Source organism: Notechis scutatus, chromosome 1 (genome assembly GCF_049901735.1).
Source record: "Notechis scutatus isolate UNSWTSFEM ecotype Mainland chromosome 1, rNotScu1.2, whole genome shotgun sequence".
NCBI lineage: Eukaryota > Metazoa > Chordata > Lepidosauria > Squamata > Elapidae > Notechis > Notechis scutatus.
Genome location: NC_142009.1, coordinates 258,827,253 through 258,848,190, shown reverse-complemented (window position 1 = coordinate 258,848,190; position 20,938 = coordinate 258,827,253). Strand labels below are relative to the sequence as shown.

Here is a 20,938-nt window from a genome sequence, read left to right as displayed (position 1 = left end):
TGCAGCATCATCATGGTCCTGTGATTTACATTCAAATGCTTGACAATTGATGCATGTTTATGACAGTTGCAGTGTCCTATGATCACGTGATCACTGTTTACAACCTTCTGACAAGCAAAGTCAATGGGGAAACCGAATTCACTTAATAATCGTGTTATTAATTTAGGAACTGCAGTGATTCACTTAACATATATGGCAAGGAAAGTCATAAAACGGGGCAAAACTCAACAAATTTCTCAGCAATATCAATTTTGGACTCAATTGTTGTCATAAGTTGAGGACTACCTGTATTTCAAAGATGAGAGGTTATGGCAGAGAGTGAGTATTTAGGTGCTTTCTTTTCTGTATTATTCAGATGATCATCCTCTTCAAAGGTTCTAAAACTTAGTTGCAAAGAGAGAAAAGTATCAAACGTATTAACTTATTAAAAACCCAGTCAAGGTAAAAAGTAGGAAAGGACGCTATTAAAAAATACTTTCCAAAGCTCCTGCTAGTTTCATCTAGCATCCTTAACTCCTGAACTGCAGCAAAGTTGAGTTGAAAGTAAAGAGTTGACATTGAAGATGAAAAGGGGACAGCAGTGCTCTGAGAATGGTGCTTTCCAAGACAGATGGAAGGGGGACATCTTTTTCTGATCATATCAAGAATTTCAGTGGGCTTCTAGCCACCAGTTTCCTCCTGAATAAGCAGGAATCAATAATGCAAAAATGGGGGTGGGTTGGCTTAAAATCATTTTTCTAATTTTATCTGTACCCTATTCTTTTATATAAACTGTTCCCTTTTCAAACAAAGGAGATTTTTCTTGCCAGGACAGTCCTCATATTTTGCAAGAAATAATGAATGCTAAATGGGATTGCTTTTAAAAGACAACTTCAAAACTACTGCCATCGCCTATTAAGCACTGTCTGTCATTAAAAAAGTTGTTACTTGGAATCAGGCCTTAAAATGAGCTGATATTTTTTTTATCCTCAACACTTTTGAATATCTAAAACATTGCTTTTCCCCTGGCAATGTTGCAGTTGCTTGTTTTCACCAATATGCCTATCCTACTTGAAGAATGACATCTGCATTAATAAAGCTGACAAACCTGGATTTGCAGAAATCTGTACAAATGCTAGATAGCAGGAGAGAGCAACAGAAAGTAACAGTCCCTTGCACATGCATCAAATGCTTTATAATTTATTACTGAAAAATGTATTTTTCAAATAAATAAATAAATAAATTTTAAAAATGGACCGATTTAAATCATGACAACTATATGATGGATGCTTACACTTTTTCTATTGGTGAATACATAAGAGTTCCAAGTTGTCTTGTATTCTCACAATTCAACATGCACACAATATTATTTCTGCTATTGTGCTATGCTAACATCTTTTGATGCAAGTTTTTGAAATATGTTTTTGAGAGAGGGAGGGAGGGAGGGAGGGAGGGAGAGAGAGGGCTTACATCATCTTCCAAATGAAGTGCTTTGACTCACCTCTCATGGTAAAATGCATTAAGCTCAGGCCCAACCACTTGCCAAATATCATTATTGATAAGGGTAACAAATGTAAAGTAAAGTAATGCATAAATCTTCTCCCATGCTGACATCAGCACAAATTGCTGGAAACAGGTTAGACATTCATCTGACATTCTGCTTGCCTGTTAAAAAGCCACATCTCTTTTCTACATTAAAATGCTGTTGGAGGTTGCCACATTATTAAGTGTTAAGGCCTAGAGTTTATTTCTGCATTTCTATTACTTAGTGTTGAACTCAGAAGTTCACAGAACATGTTTTGAAAGATTAGGTCATACCTTTTACATTCATACTTCCATACCTCCAACATATATAATGTTATTTAGTTAATGGAAACGTGTCAAATTTCTAGAAAATATTTCTCTTTTTAAAGTTGTGAACCTAAAAAGAAAGGGAATCCTGAATTATTATTTTTTTCAAATTTGGGTGAAACCTGAAATAGGTATGCTAACCGGCTTTCATTAGGAAGACTGTTGGTTCTTAAGATTGAGTAGTCTGTTAAGAATTAATAACTAGGAGTTAGTTGAAAATATTCCTCTGCATTTAAAAAAGATACCTAAGAAAACCTGGGGGATTTACTGTGACGTCCCTGCCTCCAATTTAAAAATCTTTCACAGAAAGAAAAATGAGTAAGTAGTTTGTTACTTGAACAGAGCAGAAAGAAAGTAAGAACACCTTGGAGTCTCAGTAAAGACCAAATGTGGACTTGTAGCTTTGGTCTCAGTAAAGACCAAATGTGGACTTGTAGCTTTGAGTATATTTTCATTCAAGCACATTTTAAGAACTGCAAAAACATAAAAGTGCTTTAAAGCCCTAAATCCTAGCTGATTCTAGCAGGACACTCATTTCTTCTAGGGAATTCTAAAATCCACAGAAATGCATAAACAGGTCATAGTTCAGTGCTTTCTCAATTGTGATGTTCATACTCTGAAACTACCCACTTCTCCTGAAGGCTAAGTTCACTTCCTTTTTGGTAATATTTCAACATCTAGTTAAGGGAAAACCCACCCAGACTCCTGCTTCCTGAACGTATGTCTGCATATCTCTATCTAAATTTCAGTGTCCTTCTACAGCTGAGACCGCTCAAGGATGGGTAAAAAAGCTAGACCCAGGGAAGTGATGTTTATCCTTAATATTCTGTCTCAAAATGTGGCAGGAAACAGAAAGCAACATTGATGGACAGCCTGAAATGATGTCCTTTGTGCTGGTAACTCTGTGATTCCAATTTTGCTGGTTTCTTATGGGTTTCAGCCTTCAATCTGATTGCTTATCTCTTTACCTATTTCTTAGTCCACTTCTGGCTTGTTTGGGACCCAGAAATTCCAGCCTCCACAGCCATTTTTTTTCTTTTTGAATGGTTTAAAGCCTTGAAATTGACTAGTCCATGCCTCATTTAATGTGTGCAACTGAAAGTATAATTGTGTTTAGTTCTTGTATTTATGTAACCTGCTAGGTAGAATTCCTTTCCATTCCTATTGTTCCCATGAAGGAGCTACCTGATTACTACTTCTCCTCACATTACATTCTTAGGGTAGTCTTCAGCCCCACATCAACCCACAGAACTTCTCCAAGTTCCAATTCTTTAGCTGGACTTACCCAGGGGCTGCATCTTGGCTAGTCAGATCCTGACTAACCACCAGATGGCACTCAAGCAATTAAAAAAAGGTACTCATTGCTGCCACCCTGAAATCAGTAGGTAGAACAACTGACCAATCAATCAACAGTTTTAAGTTTGGGTTGTTGTTTTTTTTAAAGTTCATTGATTGACCCTACAGAAAACTCAATTCTTTTTTTCAAAGAAAAATTAAAATGCAGTCTGTAATCAGAGAATTGTGCATGGCAAATGAAGGAGGGTTTTCACATGCTGGATAGGATCTGGATGGAACTGGATTTTTACTGAGGGAACCACCAATCATCACCCTTAAAATATGCTAAAACTTTCTGGAAGCATTTGAGCAGAAACTCATTCCAACTGTGCAGCAAGGATTATCTTGTATGGGTAGCAACATTTCAGATATTGGCTTTAGGGTGGAAGGGAAAACTAGTAAAGTAGATACACAGATGTATTGCTTTAAAATCCTCATCATTTACTAAGCGGTGTTGCTTCTTGTTACATATCGTGAAACTTGATGCTATATGCTGGTTTCATAGCATTCATTTTAAGCTTGATATAAATAAAATTATATCTCATTAGCTACTCTATTTTGTGGGAGAGAGGTTTGGAATATAAAGAGTTAAATAAATAACATAAACTAAAAATAAGTCATAATCCTCAAGCTTTCTTCCTCCCAAAGAAAACAAAAAACAATGAAGCATTGGCCTGGAACTTGTCACAGAAAGGGAAAGTAGCAAAACAAAACAAATTCAGAAGACAGCATAATCAGTATAGCCAGCAGTTAATTCACACTGAAATTTTCTCAATTTTCTTCAATGAGTTGCTTTTCCAGTCCATTAGTACTCCCTAAAATTATTCTTAATTAAAGTTTCTCTGCAGAAAAGAGAAACAGATTATTTTATTTAGAAAATAAGATAACCCAGCTTATAAGGCCATGGCCAATGTTACGGTTCTGCAAAGAAAATATTAACATAATTATTTCATAAGAAACAGATTCCTAAATAGAGATTTTAGCAGACTAAAGTGCACAGACACGGTGCATACCATTCATACCAGATAACCTGAAGGGTCTGTATTGCAGACAGTCCATAAAGGAATTCATGGATGGAAAGGATAAGAATTCTTATTTATCTTATAAGACACACAAGGTCAGAGAGAGCACAGGAAAGCTGTATATACTTCTAGGAGAGATGGACAAAAATTCTTTAATCCCTTGACTGCATACAGGAGATTCCTGAGTTCTCTATAATATTAACATGATAATCATCGCTATGGAAGTTATTTCTTCGGATAATTCAATCACTATATTTTCCATCAGTGTCTTGTTCTGAGATTCTATCTAAACTATTCTACTCAAAAGAATAGTTAAAACTGTATCGATGTAGACACATCCTATCTTTAAAAGCAAAACCATATACAAGATAATCCATTTCCATTTATCTTATAGTTTTATGGTTATCAGAGGTTCTCCAGCAATTATGTGTTCTCTAAATCAGGGGTCGCCAACCTTTTGGACCTCAGGGACCACCAAACGCATAATTCTAACCAGTTCTCTGGGCGTGGCCTAATTTGTAGCTGTGGCTTGGTGGTCATGTGACTGGCTGGGCATGGCTTATATGTAAATATTACAAATATTTATGTAAATATTGAATTTTTTATAAAAAAGAGCAACTTTTACCCAAAACCAGGCAAAGCAGGCAGGCAGATTGAGTTGCTCACAGAATCATTCAGTGATCTATCTATCTATCTGCCATTGGCTAGCTCAGTCTGTCACATAAAATTTGCTTGCAAGCAAATTCATAAAATTTGCTAGCAACACACTCACAAAAGTAACTCACAACACGCCATGTATGTAAATATTGATTCTTTTTATATAAAAAGAACAACTTTTACCCAAAATCAGGCAAAGCAGGCAGGCAGATTGAATTGTTCACAGAATCATTCATTGATCAATCTATCTACCATTGGCTACCTGAGTCTGTCACATAAAATTTGCTTTCCGTAAGTCTGCACTGAATAATAGAACCTTCAGTCCTAAGGGAGTTTTGGCTGTGCTTAAAAGCAGAGCCGAAGATCTAAAGACTAGCTAGAAAGCAAGAAATCCAACCATTTCCTGCTTCCTAGCTAATCTAAATCTCCCGGCACAGCAGAACAAATGATGGTCGGGAAAAGGAAAAATAGCAATTTAGCAGGCAAGTTTCCCTGGTAAGGAGTGAGTGGGAGGGGAGGGTTCCCGCAGGCCATGTGGGCAGTGCAGCCTTGTGTTTCTGCGCAGCCTGGATTAATTGCTTTGGGGGTGCTCTGGGGGTGAGATTTCTCTGCAGCCCACGAAAATTTTCTCGCGGCCCACCAGTGGGCCACGGCCCACCTGTTGGCAACCGCTGCTCTAAATAGCTGAGCTTCAATAAAAGTATTCCAAATATTGCTTTTGGGTGAAATGAAAGAGGAGGACAGGGAAGAGCATTATAACAAGAGCCTTTTCTCCCAAACCCTAACCCTATATATATAAGCAGAAGTTAGGAGAGATGTGCAGAAACTTGAAAAATGCCTTTATTCAAGCACGGACACAGAATCGCACTTCCTTCCTTCAGAGCCGCAACTGCTACATGAGAAAAGTGAAAATGAGAAAGTTCTTATTAATTTAATGAGAAACCTGTTCCCTATTACATACTTCATGTCACCAGTTATGTATTGTGATACACGAGTTTTCTTAAGCTGAAAAAAAGTCTTACTGCGAGCATGACCAACTGGACTCAATTATATTCTTTGCTGGAGCTCATAAAACAAGTAGGGAAACAGCAGTTGTAAGCCTGGTGGTTACTTAGACCTTTGGATTCTACAATAGCTCATAAGAAAAAAATAAACTGCTATATGAGTATTTAAGATTGATTTCCTAGAAATATCATTAAGAATATAACTTCTAAAACTATTAGTTATACCAGGCCTTCATTTATTCTACATTATTATTTTATTTAGAATTCACTTTTCTCCTGTGGAATTAATCACTATTTAATTACCCCAGAAGTAAAGTATAGCATGTATTGTTTTAGAAAGATATGCCATATCTGATATATCCTTCACAATTAATTAATTTGTCTTAATGACCTATCCATTAAGCACATTAAAATTATAGACTGTATTAATTATATTTGTTTCTAATTTATGGTGATTTTATTGCCTTTTGTGTACCTTTGCATTCTACTGTGCATTTATTGCAGGGGTGTCAAATTCACGGGCAGCGGGCTGGGTGCATCATGTGCTGGCCACGCCCACCATCAGTTTAGCAAAAGGGAAAAAAGTTGTGATACGTCACATTGTCATAACAAGTTTGACACACCTGATCTACTGGATAAAATTATTAATATAATTTGATTTCAGGTTATTACTCTAAAAGAATGCCATTAAGTTTCCATTTTTCCTGCTGGTCAAAAATGAGTGATAGCCTCGGTTTAAAATTTAGCAAAGCATGGAATGTGGGAATAAGCTACATTCTTATTTACTGACACTATAATCTGGTCTAATTAGCACTGATACATGTATGCTTTGATTTTTATTTCAATTTAAAGAATGGAAGATAAAGAACTAATCTGTATCTGAATCATTTCACCATAGTACAACAGGAACTCTAATCTTACATAATCAGGATATTACAAATACAACTGGTAGAAATAAGTATGCCAAATACGAATTTAGCATCAAACAAATTCACTATCATCACTAACACATATCCTGTACCAACCAGACACTCCAGGGATGTAAGAAAGATATACCACTATACATCATGGAACAAAAATGTCAAAGTCATATGAATATTTCCAAGATAGGACAAACCCATCAGGTCCATGAGAAGGCATGTGCTAGGTGTCCCATCCAGTAAGGAATGTCATCTGACAGTATCCAAGAGGAGGGCCTTTTTGCCACTGTATCCACTCTGGTCCTGTCCTTATTTGGCCATCTGGAAAGGCTTGAAGATGGCTTGCCCGGGATCCTGCAGTTGTTGTATTGTCAGCATGTTGGATTGCAGATTTTTTAACATGCCTTTAAAAATAGGTTTTACTGTTTTATTATTTTTGTTGTTACAATTTTGTTTGTTTATACTGATTTTATTTTTTTAATGCTGCGATTTACTCAGTCATGTATGTGAGATGGGCAGCCATATAAATTCAACAAACAAATACATGAATATTTGAGCATCCTTCTCAGCTGCTTGCAACCCTCTACAGGGAGTTGCAGCTCTCATTTTGAGAACCCCTAGTCTACAGAACTGGTATGCTTATTCTATTTGACCTAACAAAATAAAATAAAATAAAGTTTCCTAATTTGGCATCCTCCATTTGTGAACTCCAACTTTTGACATTCCCACACCTTGGTCCTTCTGGCTGGAAACTCTAAAGTCCCTAGTCCAACTCAGGCACAAGGAGGGCATAAGTTAGGGAAAAGCCCTTCAGAGAAACGTTTATTGACATTAATTAGTGTTGTATTTTTTTGGCTGCACACTGAAATACAGACTACAGAAACTCCTTCACTTTGTTTAGGTCAAAGAGAAAGTCCTGTGCCAATGGCTATATTAAGCACATTTCACTAATGAAAAAAAAAGAGTAAAATAGACATGATGCTGAACACACTATTAAAAACAACATCAGCTTTATTTTTAATGGAATTGCAAACATAAGGCTGAGGGGTGGACAGAGGCAGGGTTTAAGTCAGTTATCCTCTGTGGCAATTTGACAATACTTGGACATAGTAAAGGGGATGTCCTATTGGCACCACCTGAACTTATTTCTTAAGGTTACAGCTACAAAAGGATGAGATTTTATTTAGGATCATAGCTGGGAAGAGAGGCATTCCTCCTTCCTTCTTTACTGGAGTTTGAAAAATATTGCTCCCTTTATTTCTATTAAATACAAAACATTTTTACAAGAAACATGTTTATTTCAGTCCTAGTCAACAGTCATCCAACTAATAGCCAATCAGAATCAGGGCTGTTATTAGATACATTAATTTTTTAAAATAATTTATTTTTTTCAAAAACCTCATGGGGTCATGAAGGGCTAGAGGGTAAATTTATCTTTTAACCTTTTCCAATTCTCCATGAAAATAAGTAGCTAAAATCTGCTATCTTCCTTCTTTGACAGCGATAGAATTTTGTGGGTATGGGGTAAAAGGAAGCCCATGCTAGTAACTTAGAACAGAAGCCCCTAATCCTTTGGGCAGCAGGAACTGGTTCCGTGGAGAGAGGTTTTCCCCGCAGACCAGAGTGGGCACGGTTTCATGTGCTGCCTGCAATCCACAGGTGGAGCTTCATTTGTTTGTGTGGCCTGGTTTCTGGCATGCCGTGGCCTGATACTAGTCCATGGACCCGGGGTTTGGGACCCCTGACTTAGAATATATTCTGGCCATTCCTTTTTTACACTTGATGATTTTGGAGCATAAAGTCTTGAGCTTGGAATTTGATGAAAGCATTACAAGGAGAAGAATGCTACAGATAACTGAATCTACCAGTGTAAACAGAGATTGAGAGATTATCTGGACGGGGGGGAAAGCCAGGAGAACATCAAATTTCAATTTCTTTGTGAGTCAAGTTTTCTTTAGTATGATATATCATGAACCATAAGCACTGGAAAACAAACCATTTATTATTTCCACATTATCAATCTCTGCTTATGAATATGACAGAAACAAACGGTGTTGCTGTAGGTCTCTTAGAACAGGGGTTGCCAACCTTTTGGACCTCAGGGACCATCAAACTCATAATTTTAAATCCCGCGGACCACTAATATGAATTTTGACAATGGCTTGTTGACGTTGGTGGGAAAGTCAGTCTCATATTCCAGAGCTGCAGAAGTCACAGGACTGGCCCTTTGGTCATCCCAGAGCAGCTGCTCCTCCACCGGGGTGCACCGGCCTGCCATGGACTGGAGGAGCTGCTCCAGGATGACCAAAGGGCCAGTCATGTGACTACTGAAGCTCTGGAATATGGGACCGACTTTCCCACCAACATCAGCAAGCCACCCTGGGACGGATTTCCCTCCCCCGCCGTTAGCCTGACCTTCCAGTTCCAGCTTGCATGGCTCTACTCAAGGTAAGGTTTGCACTCTGCCAAAGGGTGGGGGCTAGCGGGTGGGCGGGCTATGTGGGTGGTGCAGCCATGTGTTCCCGCACAGCTTGGATTAATTGCTTTGGGGGAACATTTCTCTGTGGACCACCAAAATTTTCTCACGGACCACCAGTGGTCCCTAGCCCACTGGTTGGCGACCACTGTCTTAGCATAAGCATTATGGTTCTGGAAAGGATGCTCTAGGACAGGGGTCCCCAACCGCCGGTCCGCGGACGGTACCGGGCGCGGAACAAGCCTTACCGGGCCGCTGGTTGCTGGGCGCCGCCATCTTTTTGGAAAGCTCACCGGAGCGCTGTTTCGTCATAAAGATGGCGGCGCCAGCGCTTCGATGAGCTTTTCGGGTAGAAAGCCATTTCTACCGAAAAAGCTCACCAGAAGCGCTGGCGCCGCCATCTTTTATGAACAGCTCGCTCGGTGACATCCACCGGAAGCGCCTTTTCGTCATAAAAAGATGGCGGCGCCCAGTTGAACTGCCTTGATACCGGGCATGCGCGCCAGCTGATGTCGGAACCGGGCGGCGGCGTCGAAAAGGTTGGGGATCCCTGCTCTAGGAGCTATTTTCCTTTATAGCCAAGGTCAAGAAATAGTCATGGTAGGGACACTGGGAAAGCCCTTGATTGTAATAGGGCAAAGTAACACAATTTGAAAGTTCATTAGGGAAACTCTTTCCTCTAAACCCCACACATCCTGGACATAAACTGTTTCAACTCCTCCTCTTGAGATGCTGCTATAGAACACTGCATGCCAAAACTCTTTCCCTCATACCATCACACTGCTGAACATTTAATTCCCACACTACTATCTTTTGTCTAAGGATATTACCCATGTAGTATGATTTATTACTATTATCCTTCTAATCTGTTCTATTACCTTCTCTTATTGGTATCTTATGATTATATTACTCTGTTGTTTGTATGTACACTTAGAGCTTATGCACATAAGACAAATTCCTGTGTCCAATCACACTTGCCCAATAAAGTATTCTGTTCTAGTCTATTCTTGTAAAGTTGGTACCCTAATTGTTGAATCAATGATTGGTTGTTTCTCCTCAGTGTTGGGCGATGTTGTTTTGAAATGTTCCACAATAGTCTTACTTTATTTCTTATCTATCAAATCAAATCAACCTTTATTACAGTCAAATACCAATATAAAGAAGTGAGGGAAGAAGAAATTTAAAAATATAAAAATACAATAATAATATAACATAAATCTAAAAGAAGGGCTAAAAACAATAATGAACATAAAAAACACGGCCAACTAAATCTACTTAATGATATAATAAATCTTATACAAAACATTATAATAATGATCTAAATACTCATTAAAACTGATTTGTACAACCCTGGCAACACTGCATGTTGTAGCAGAGTTGGTAACTGAGAGCAGCATGGAATTTTGCACCCTAGATAGTTATGCAATAATGGTAAAATGAGACCAATACAAATGTTTGTGTAATATAGGGACAGGAGAAATACATCTTGGGTTGTAATGGTTCACATATGTAAAGTATTATTTCAGAAACAGATTAGGAACTTGTGTCTTTGCTCCTTGTTAGTTTTGCTGTGGCATTCTACAAACACCTTTACTCTGGTTGCTGTTTAACATCCATATGAAAAATAACTGTGTGGTCTTAAGATTTTGAACATCATCATCAACATACAGCTTACTACAACACCCAACTCTATTTTATTTGAGTCAGATAAATACAAATAAGATTGATGCTTGAATACAACTGTGGGGTGGATGATGGAGAGCAGAGGCATTTTCAAATAATTACTGGTCTACTGATAGTGTGAAATAAATTTTAATGAGTACTATATTGTGTGTGCGTGTGCGCCTGCCCATGCATTCATGTTTTTAATATAACATTTGAATAAATTGTACCCCCACCCCCAAATTAATACATATCAATCACACTGTTTCCTTTCAGGGTAAGCAATGTTATGTAAAGCAGAGAAAAAGTGTCATGATTCTGAGTAATGCTCCCAACCAATTCAAGACTCTGAGGCCTTGGCTTCCTCAAAAATCCTGTTTATTGAGTACATCATATTGGCACGGTGAAATGTGAAACTAATGGTGAGTAAGTTTTGCGGGTTTGGCATAAAGAATAGATACTGTCGAACCCCCTTGTGTCACAGGTCATGTTAGCCAACCAAGCAGGTGATGAACTTCTCAGCACTCCCTCCTGCCGTTGCTATGGTACGTTGATCTGGCCTTGGTTCTCAGGATCCTTATTGTTACTATGTCTGGCACATCGGAGGAAAACATCCTACATTCCAGAAGTCCCCCTCCCTCTCCATAGGTATGGCAACTAAGAAACGAAGCAAGAAAAATATGGCTTCAGCTAGAGTCGTTTCGAGAGTTGACAATAAGAAAGAATAAGTAAGATAAAAAGAAAGGGAAATATCAACACTATTCACTCTATCTCTTCATAATGTTTTATCATTGAAAACCCATTCTCCTACCACATCACTTCATAAATGTTTTTTGTTGTTGAAAGTTCTCCTTTGTCTTTTTTTTTTTTTTTTTTGAGAATCACATAAATTCCTTCCAATCACATATTATGATGTCTTCTGCATTTCAACCCATTCATTCTTCCTTCACAATTTTCCTTTTCAATACTGGGTATGCAGATAGCTATCTGTATAAGCAAACTATCTCTTCTTTTGCATTGATCACCTACTCTTTAAGTAAGCCCACTGTCATTCTTCCCTTAACTTTTCTTGTTCCACCACACATGCACTTCTGAGAGGTATTCTATTCCCACTGCATTCAATTTGGCATTACCAATTCTCACTCACAAAATAAACCAAAACCCATTCTTTTACATATAGACATTTTAGCTTCTTTCAACTCCTTGCAACAGATCACATGCAACCTACTTACTTTATTACTATTGTTTGTATGTCTTAACATTTCTCCATCTATTTTTCTATCCTTAGTAAACATTCTATCAAAATTCACACATTTGTCTATATATCTATCTATCTAACTGAACACCTCTGCTCTGTCTTGCAAATAGCCTTATGAAGTGTTTGAAAATTACTGGTAGATTTCATTCATTCATTCATTCATTCATTGTCTATAGAGGTCCATCTCATCCAATGGATGAGTGACTCTATATAGCATATAGTTCTAAAACTATAAAAACAATAACATTTAAAACAATAAAATAAACAAAAAAGAATATATGCAGCAGTTGATAGTTTACCAATTAACAGTAAACCCAAGAAATGGGGTCCTTAACACATTTAAGGCCCCTTATCAACTTTCATGTAGCAAACTACAGAATTTATATCATTCTCTGGAAGAGACTCTGATTTCTAATTAATATATAAAGTTAATGATATATATGTCTGTCTGCCAGCTTCAAGGATAAAAGTAGGGGTCTAATTAAATTAAAGTAGTTATTAATCTTTAGTCAGTACTGATTAATGGTTAACACGAGGTACTTAATCATTTCAGTATGTGCTGCAAATAGCTATCTGTACACCCAGTATAGAATCGGAATAAAGATAATAAAGCTATAGACTTATCCTGGAAGTTCTAATTCAGGGTAGAACTGGATAATTTTTAATCTTAGAAAATATCTCATACAAAGAAAGTTAGAGGAAATGAATGTGATATCATTTTAAATTCATACTTTTTTCATCCCATTCTAAAGGAACATTTCACTATTAACAGTATCATAAAAACCATAGGCATGGTTCTGAAAATAACTGGCTGTTAGGTCTGGTTTCTGAAGTTGGACTCAGGGGAAAAGTTGGTTCTGCTACTTCTGTATCATTTTACAACTTGCACAGCAATGTCCTTCCTCAGCTAACTTGATCTCATTTCTGGATTGGTATTGGACTCTGAATGGCTTCGGTGTAACTTTCCTGTGACCGAGTTCAGAGATTGTGAACAGCTCAACAAATGAGGCTGGCCTTATGCTGTATAGGTTTTGTTTCTTGACTCAGAGCAGATACAATGTGATCCAAGGATGGGGAACATTAACATCTGTTCACTGCTGTAGAACTAAGCTGTGCCTTCTTCTTCAATAGCAGGAAGGAACCTATTTGATTGATTCATCCTGGATTCTAATAATTCCACTAACAGATCCGAAAGGGAATTTTCTGAACCAATACAGTTCTGTTGAGGCCATGATTACTTGAAAACTTGGCAAGGGCAGCCTTTACTTGCTTACTAATTCAGGAAAGCTCAATGATTTCTTCAGAAAATCCAGGTCAAAAAGTGGAAAGGTGGGAAGTGAGATCAGGGCAAAGCAATAGACGCAATCTACATAGATTTCTGTAAACCCTTTGATTCAGTGACAAACTACTCCTAAAACTACACGACAAACTACTCCTAAAACTAAAATCTTATGATATCTATGGACACCTGCATAACTGGATAGAAGCATTCCTGTCAAACAGACAACAAATGGTCAAAATTGGGAGCGTCCTATCAAATTTTGTACCTGTCAACAGTGGTGTCTCCCAAGGCAGTGTTCTAGGACCAACTCTTTTCATACTCTACATAAATGACCTCTGTGATCATATCAAGAGCAACTGTGTTCTCTTCGCTGATGATGTAAAGCTATTCAACACCACCAGGCATGATATTCCCCTCTGAAAAAAAACCTGAAAAGTAGCCAGGAGTGCCTTTTCCTTCTGACCTCGCCCTCCTCCCCAAATCTAATCATCCCCCCCAACGCCGACAGGACCCTGGAGGCACCGGATCCTAATTGTCAACGGTGGGAAGGGAGTAAAAAAAAAAAGGAAAAAAATTCAGAATTGTTAATCAAGGGAGCTCCGGTTCCAGTTGCCGCTCAAGCTTTTTTTTTTTTCCCTCCGCGCGACTTCCCACAGGGGAATTTTCCGGTAAATGAACATTGCTTTCACTCTCCGGAGGGAGCTGCAGCCGTCTGGCTCTTTCCACACCTCCGCATCCCCGGTGGCAACATACAGTCATCCTTGCACCTTAGCTGAATAGCTCTGACCATTCACAACAAAGTCACACTTATCTCCGGGGAGACACACTCCATTAGAAGAAAAAGAAAGAGAAAGAGGCAAAACTTTGCAACGAGGTTCGCTTCCTTCCCACATTTGCTCCTGCATCTCCACTGCCCGCCCTGCGTGCGCTCTTTCGGGGCCAGCCAAAAGAGACCCCGTGCCGCGCACCAAGAAATTGCACACACAACACCAACACATACACACCCTTCCTTTCCAGCCGGTGGGTGGTCGGTCCGAACTGGGCAGCCGCTTCCCTGCTCCTGACTCAGGGGGCCTCCAAGGGGAGGGGAAGGAGGAGGAGAAGGGGGGGAGGGGGGGCAATGAAAAATTGGAATTCCGATTTTAGTCGGAAGAATATCATGTATGCACCACAGACAATACTGCTACCCTTCAAAAAGACCTCGACTATGTATCAGAATGGTCAAACAAATGGCAACTTCAAATCTCAACAAATAAATGCTGTTTTACATATTGGCAAAAAAAATCAGAAAATAAAATACAGGCTGAATAGTCAAGACCTTGTTGATGATCCAAACTCTGTCAAGGATGTTGGAGTACTCATCTCTAATGATCTAAGTGCTAGAGCCCACTTTAACTACATAGCCAAAAAGGCATTAAGTGTTGTTAGCCTGCCTAATCTTACGTAGCTTTTTCTCTGGTAATATTACACTACTAACTAAAGCATTCAAAACATTTGCTAGACCAATATTCGAATACAGCTCATCAGTCTAGAACCCACATTACATATCTGATATTAACACAGTTGAGAAAGTCCAGAAATATTTCACAAGAAGAGTTCTGCACTCCTCTACTTGTTGCAGAATACCTTATGCCATCAGACTTGAAATTCTAGACCTAGAAAACCTAGAACTATGCCGTCTTGGGTCCGATCTAAGTATAGTATATAAAATCATATATTGCAATGTCCTACCTGTCAATGAATACTTCAGCTTTAACCATAACAATACAAGAGCAAACAATAGATATAAACTCAAGGTTAATCGCACCAAACTTGATTGCAGGAAATACGACTTCAGCAACAGAGTGGTCAATGTCTGGAATACTCTACCTGACTCTGTGGTTTCTTCCCCAAACCCTAAAACCGTTCACCTTAGACTTTCTACTATTGACCTCACCCCTTTCCTAAGAGGTCTGTAGGGGGCGTACATAAGTGCACCAACATACCTAACATCCCTGTCCTATTGTTTCTTTTATTTTTCTTATATGTATCCATGTATTCATAACTATGTTTTTACTTATACCTATTATCTTGTAAGCAATTGACAAACCAAATAAAATAAAATAAAAAAATAAAAAATAAAGAACTATAAAGCAGCAATATTTGTCTTCTCTCATGTAATCCTCTGATTGCTGCCGACTTTCCATTTTTAGAGTTCTTCAGACACTATCAGAGAAAGGATAAGCTGGAGGAATGTGCCAAGCCACTGTGGAGAATTTTCAGCGCATCTTGAGGATAAAATGTTTTGAGTTGACTTGGAATTAGATGACAGCTAGGCAAGTCCAAGAAAGATGATTTTGCAAAATTGTTCCTTCAAGGACAAAGGCAGAGTCCTTGAAACCACCAGTCTTTCCATCTGTGGACTATACCCCTGGTCCTATCGGTTGGTAAAAGCCACTACGGTGATAATGGGTCACTAGCAGAGGTGCTAATTCAACCGGTTCGCACCTATTCGGGCAAACTGGTAGCAGTTATTTGGCATGGGTCGCCAAACTGGTGGAAATCCCTGGCTGGCCACGGTCGCCCGGTCGCTCACTTGCGATCACTCTCCTAGCTTTCTGTTCCCCTCTTTCTCCCCGGGGAAAAGGAAGAAAGGCATGGACGCTGCAAGTATCACTTTTCCCATGTGAGTTAAAGTGTCTGGAGTGAGAAAGAGTGCAGAGAGAGGATGGGGGTGAATCGAGCCTTGGAGCACTTTTGCAACGTAAAAGAAATGCATTTTGGAAGCAGGTCCTTTAAAAATTTCTCCAAGGATTCCCCATGGACATTGCAAGTATAGCTTTCCCCTTGTGAGTTAAAGTGCTGGAGTGAGAAGGAGTGCGGTCTGACAGAGGGGTGGGGGAATCCACTCAAGCCTTGGAGAAATTTAAAGGAGCTGCTTCCAAAATGCTTGTCTGTTAAGTGCTCTGTGTGTGTTTGTGTGTGTGTATGAAAGAAAGAAAGAAAGAAAGAAAGAAAGAAAGAAAGAAAGAAAGAAAGAAAGAAAGAAAGAAAGAAAGAAAGAAAGAAAGAAAGAAAGAAAGAAAGAAAGAAAGAGGAAGGTAGAGAAAGAAAGAAAAAAATAGGAAGTGAGAGAGATAAAACTTTGTGCTATTATTTTTAATTGTTCCATTATTTATCATGTGTTAATATTTTACATTGTCCCTACACCTAGCGTGATTTTTCTGCCTTTCTTTTGCCCAGGGCTACCACATATTTTTCAGGGTTTACATGCATTCAATGTCAATAGTCCAGAGCATAAAATACACATGTGTTTAACAAGAGTTGAAAGGGACCTTGGAGGTCTTCTAGTCCAACCCCCAGCTCAGGCAAGAAAACTGAGGATGCCAAACTCTGAGTAGAAACCCTGGGCAAGGTGTCAGAATAATACTTAGAAAGGACCTTGGGGTGAACCCTATGCCATTTCAGAGAAATGGCTGTTCAGTCTTTTCTCAAAAACTTCCAGTGATTGAGCACCCAGAACTTCTGGAGACAGGCAGTTCTACTGGTTAATTGTTCTCACTGTCAGGAAGTTTCTCCTTAGTTTTAGGTTGCTTCTCTCTTTGTTCAGTTTCCATCCATTGCTTCTTGTTAGCATTTTGCTTCTTTGGAAAATACATTGTCCTCCTTTCTTTGTGGCAGTCCCTTAAAAGCCTGTTGCCTATCATACTCTTGAGTAAAGCATAATAATAAAACCAACTTATTTTTGGATTCCAAGGTCTGAGTCTTGTAATTTCCTGCAACATTTATGGCGACTCCGCCAGGACTCAGAGCGATATTTCACTGAGGACAGCACGGACCGACCGGTGCCCAACCTGGGCCGTCTCACTGACCCTTCAGCCAGAAGGGGCAGATGGCACTATAGGGGTATCTGGTGGACAACCGACCAATCCAAGAACCTAAATGGAATCAAAAATAAGTCACGAAATAACACCAGCTGGGAAGAAGATGCCTTCAGGCAATTATAAGTATTGGGGAAGTGCAGACCCACTTGTTTTGAGAGTGGAAGAGGGGGCCTGATCACCCCCCTGGGCCCGGAATCAGTGAATCCTAACTAGGCCCTAGTATTGTGTGGGTGGTTAAGCCATTGCAGTTCCTGTTGGTGACCGTTGGAATGTCCGGCATCACAGGTCAGTGGCAGTGTCTAGAAATGGGTGGTGGAGGAAGTGTCCCCTGGACACCTCTTCAGTGTATGCTGAGGAATTTTAAGAAGGGAACCCCGAAAGCAGTTTTAATCTAGACATCATTTCAAAAGTCCACCAAATTGTTACTTACCCAGATAATGGTCACCCAGATCAATACCAGTATATTGACCAGTGGCAAGTAGTAGTAAAACAAAATCCTGAATGGCTTCGCAAATGCTGAGTCGAACTCATGAGGGTCTACATGGCCCAAATGAATAGAAATCCCAGATCTCAGATCAAGGCGAGTCAGATTAAAATCAAACCTGTCTTGAAAACTGAACCCTATGAAGAAGATATTGCCCCCCCCCCCCCAAAAAAATGTTGATGATGGCAATAATCAAGTTCCCAGGGCAGGAGCGCAGGGAATACAAAAGGAAATGCCAAAAACAGATCAAGGGGTTAGGCCTAAGGAACCTCTTCAGCCCCCAATGAACCCTTGGTCTGAATGAAGACAGGGGGCATCTAGATTTGTAGTTACTAAGTTGTTGGCTCCCCTTTTCTGGTGATGTTATAAATATACAAGGGGTTGATGGCTCTGTAAATTGCCACCCCTTTCTAAAGCCCCTGAGATGTTCCCTGAACAGAAGGGACATTGAACATCAATTCCGATACATTTCCCAAGTGTCCCATTCCCTTATTGGGTTGGGACATGTTATGCAAAATGAGGGCAACTTTGTCATTTGAGGAAGATAAAATGGCGCTAGTCATGAGGCATTCTCCAAATGAGATGTGGCAAGTAATGGTGGCCCAAGAGGTTTGAGTCCTCGATATTTGGCAGGAGTTGGATGTGCAGCAATTATGGGCAGAAGATAATCCGCCAGGATAGGCAGTGCACCATGCACCACTAGTCATTCAAGTGAAGCCTCTGGCAGTACCTGTTCATCTCCAGCAGAGAAGTTACCCTCGCCCCATTGCACAAGCAATTCAAGACAAAGAGGAGGGGAAGTTACACAAGATGGGGAATCTCAACAAGAATGGGGAATTCTTGTAGTTGTTGCAGCTAACTTTCTTGCTGCAGGAGGTGGAGCGAACCCTTAGGGGTGACTCTAACACGTAAGGGCGTGAAAATACCCATTAGAGCAGTTATTGAGCCAGTGGAGTGAGGAAAACCTACTCCCCTGGACTAAAAGTTTACAGTAAGTAAGAACAGAATGATAAATTTGTGCATTCAAAAATGGCAAAATACATAATTGAGGGACCACAATACAGGTGGGATCATCTGGGGGAAACAAGCAAATGTTGGTTGGGTAAATTAGAACAATACTTAATCAAGAGACCTACCTTAAAAAAAAATTGAAATACCGCATCTTAAACCCTGGTATTTCGTAAACTGGGAAATACCTGAGCTCACAGCAGATAGTAAAATGCTTTTGGCTAAAGAAGAAGAACCGCAAATCTCCTTAAGGACTGGGAAACAGGTAAGGTTGGTGTTATATTTGGAAACGGCATAGGAATGTTTATCTGGAACTGGTAAGATTAGGGCCGTGTTCTCCATGGAGCCCATTGACATTAAGCTGGCCACACCCACTCAGTCACGTGACCAAGCCATGTCTACCCAGTCACATGACCCCCAAGCCATGCCCACAGTCACATGACCACCAAGCCACACCCACCAAATAAGCCACGCCCACAGAACTGGTAGTAAATATTTTTGAATTCCACCACTGGTCACTAGGTCAGAATGGTGGTAAATGCATCCATAAAAGTACTGCCATATTTGAAAGAGGCAATTGTTTGTCCCATCCTTAAAAAGACATCACTCAATCCAGGTGTTTTGGGTAACTATCAATCTGTTTTTAATGTTCCATTTTGTTAAGAAGGTGGTGGGCCCATAGATATGGAGAGCCCCAAAGAAAAATATTATTTGAATCTGTTTAAATTGGATTCAGGCTGGATATGGCAACTAGATCACAGTGCTTAATTTTGTGGATATCCCTTGGTAAGACCAGGATAAAGGGATATGCCCATTTGGTTCTATTTGACCTGTCAGGTCTTCAGTACTATAAATCATGATACCATTCTGGTCTACCTCTGGGGTTGAGAGTTGGCATACTGCAATGATCCTTCCTCTGGAAATCAATTTCAGTCAGTGATAGTGATTGGAATGTGGTCTAGGCTATAAAACCCTCCATTACAGAATGCTACATGTCTACTCTTTCACTTTGTGTAGATTAACATCTACACAAAGTCACTAGATGTTATCCACCAGAATAGGGTGAACTATCATCAATATTCAGATAATACTCATTTATATATCTTGATCATGTGCTGAACAGGAGATGCAATCAATGTATATCAGTGCCCAGAGGCTATGCAGAATGAGCCAAGGTGGCACAGTGGTTAGAGTGCAGTATTACAGGCTATTTCTGCGGAGTGCCAGCAATTTGGCAGTTCAAATCTTACGAGGCTCAAGGTTGACTCAGCCTTCCATCCTTCCGAGGTGGGTAAAATGAGGACCCAAATTTTGGGGGGCAATATGCTGACTCTATAAACCAGGGGTCATTAACCTTTTGGACCTCAGGGACCACCAAACTCATAATTTTAAATCTTGGGGATCACTAATATGAATTTTGACTGAGGGTGGTTTGATGACATTGGTGGGTGGGAGAGAGATCTGATCTAACCTCTCTCCCTCCCTCCCTCCCCCCCTCTCACACACAAACACACAGAGGCAGGGGTGGGATTCAAATTTCTTAACAACTGGTTCTGTGGGCATGGCCTAATTTGTGGGTGTGGCTTGGTGGTCATGTGACTGCCTGGGCATGGCTTATATGTAAATATTATAAATATTTATATAATTATATTTTTATAAAAAAAGAGCAACTTTTACCCAAAATCAGGCAAAACAGACGGGCAGATTGAGTTGCTCACAGAATCACAGATACATTCAGAGACCTGTGAGATCGGCTACTGAGCCTGTCACATAAAATTTGCTTGCAAGCAAACTCACAAAATTAATTCACAACACACCATGTATGTAAATATTGATTTTTTTATTAAAAAAAAGAGAGAGCAACTTTTATCCAAAATCAGGCAAAGTAGGCAGGCAGATTGAGTTGCTCACAGAATCACAGATTCATTCAGAGATCTATCTATCTGCCATCAGCTAGTTGAGTCTGCACTGCTTCAGTCCTAAGGAAGATTAAAAGCTTAAAAGCAAAGCCGAAGGTCTAAAGATTAGCTAGAACGCAAGAAATCCAATGATTTCCTGCTTTCTAGCTCATCTAAATCTCCTGGCACAGAACAACAGCTGATGGTTGGAAAAAGGAAAAATAGCAATTTAGCAGGCA

At 39.6% G+C, this 20,938-nt stretch overlaps 1 protein-coding gene across 14 annotated transcripts in view; it reads right to left on the bottom strand.

Moving 5' to 3' along the window:
* ANO1 (anoctamin 1) overlaps window positions 1-20,938 on the bottom strand; it is a 147,313-nt gene that overhangs the window by 95,320 nt on the left and 31,055 nt on the right. The window contains exon 1 of one of the 14 annotated variants that reach the window (XM_087951140.1): window positions 6,966-6,986. The exons of the other annotated variants lie outside the window; for them this stretch is intronic. Within the exon in view, the coding sequence (XP_087807266.1) occupies window positions 6,966-6,978 (13 nt within the window). The 5' untranslated portion in view covers window positions 6,979-6,986. Of the gene's footprint in view, window positions 1-6,965; window positions 6,987-20,938 lie in introns of those variants that run through there. 14 annotated transcript variants of the gene reach the window in all.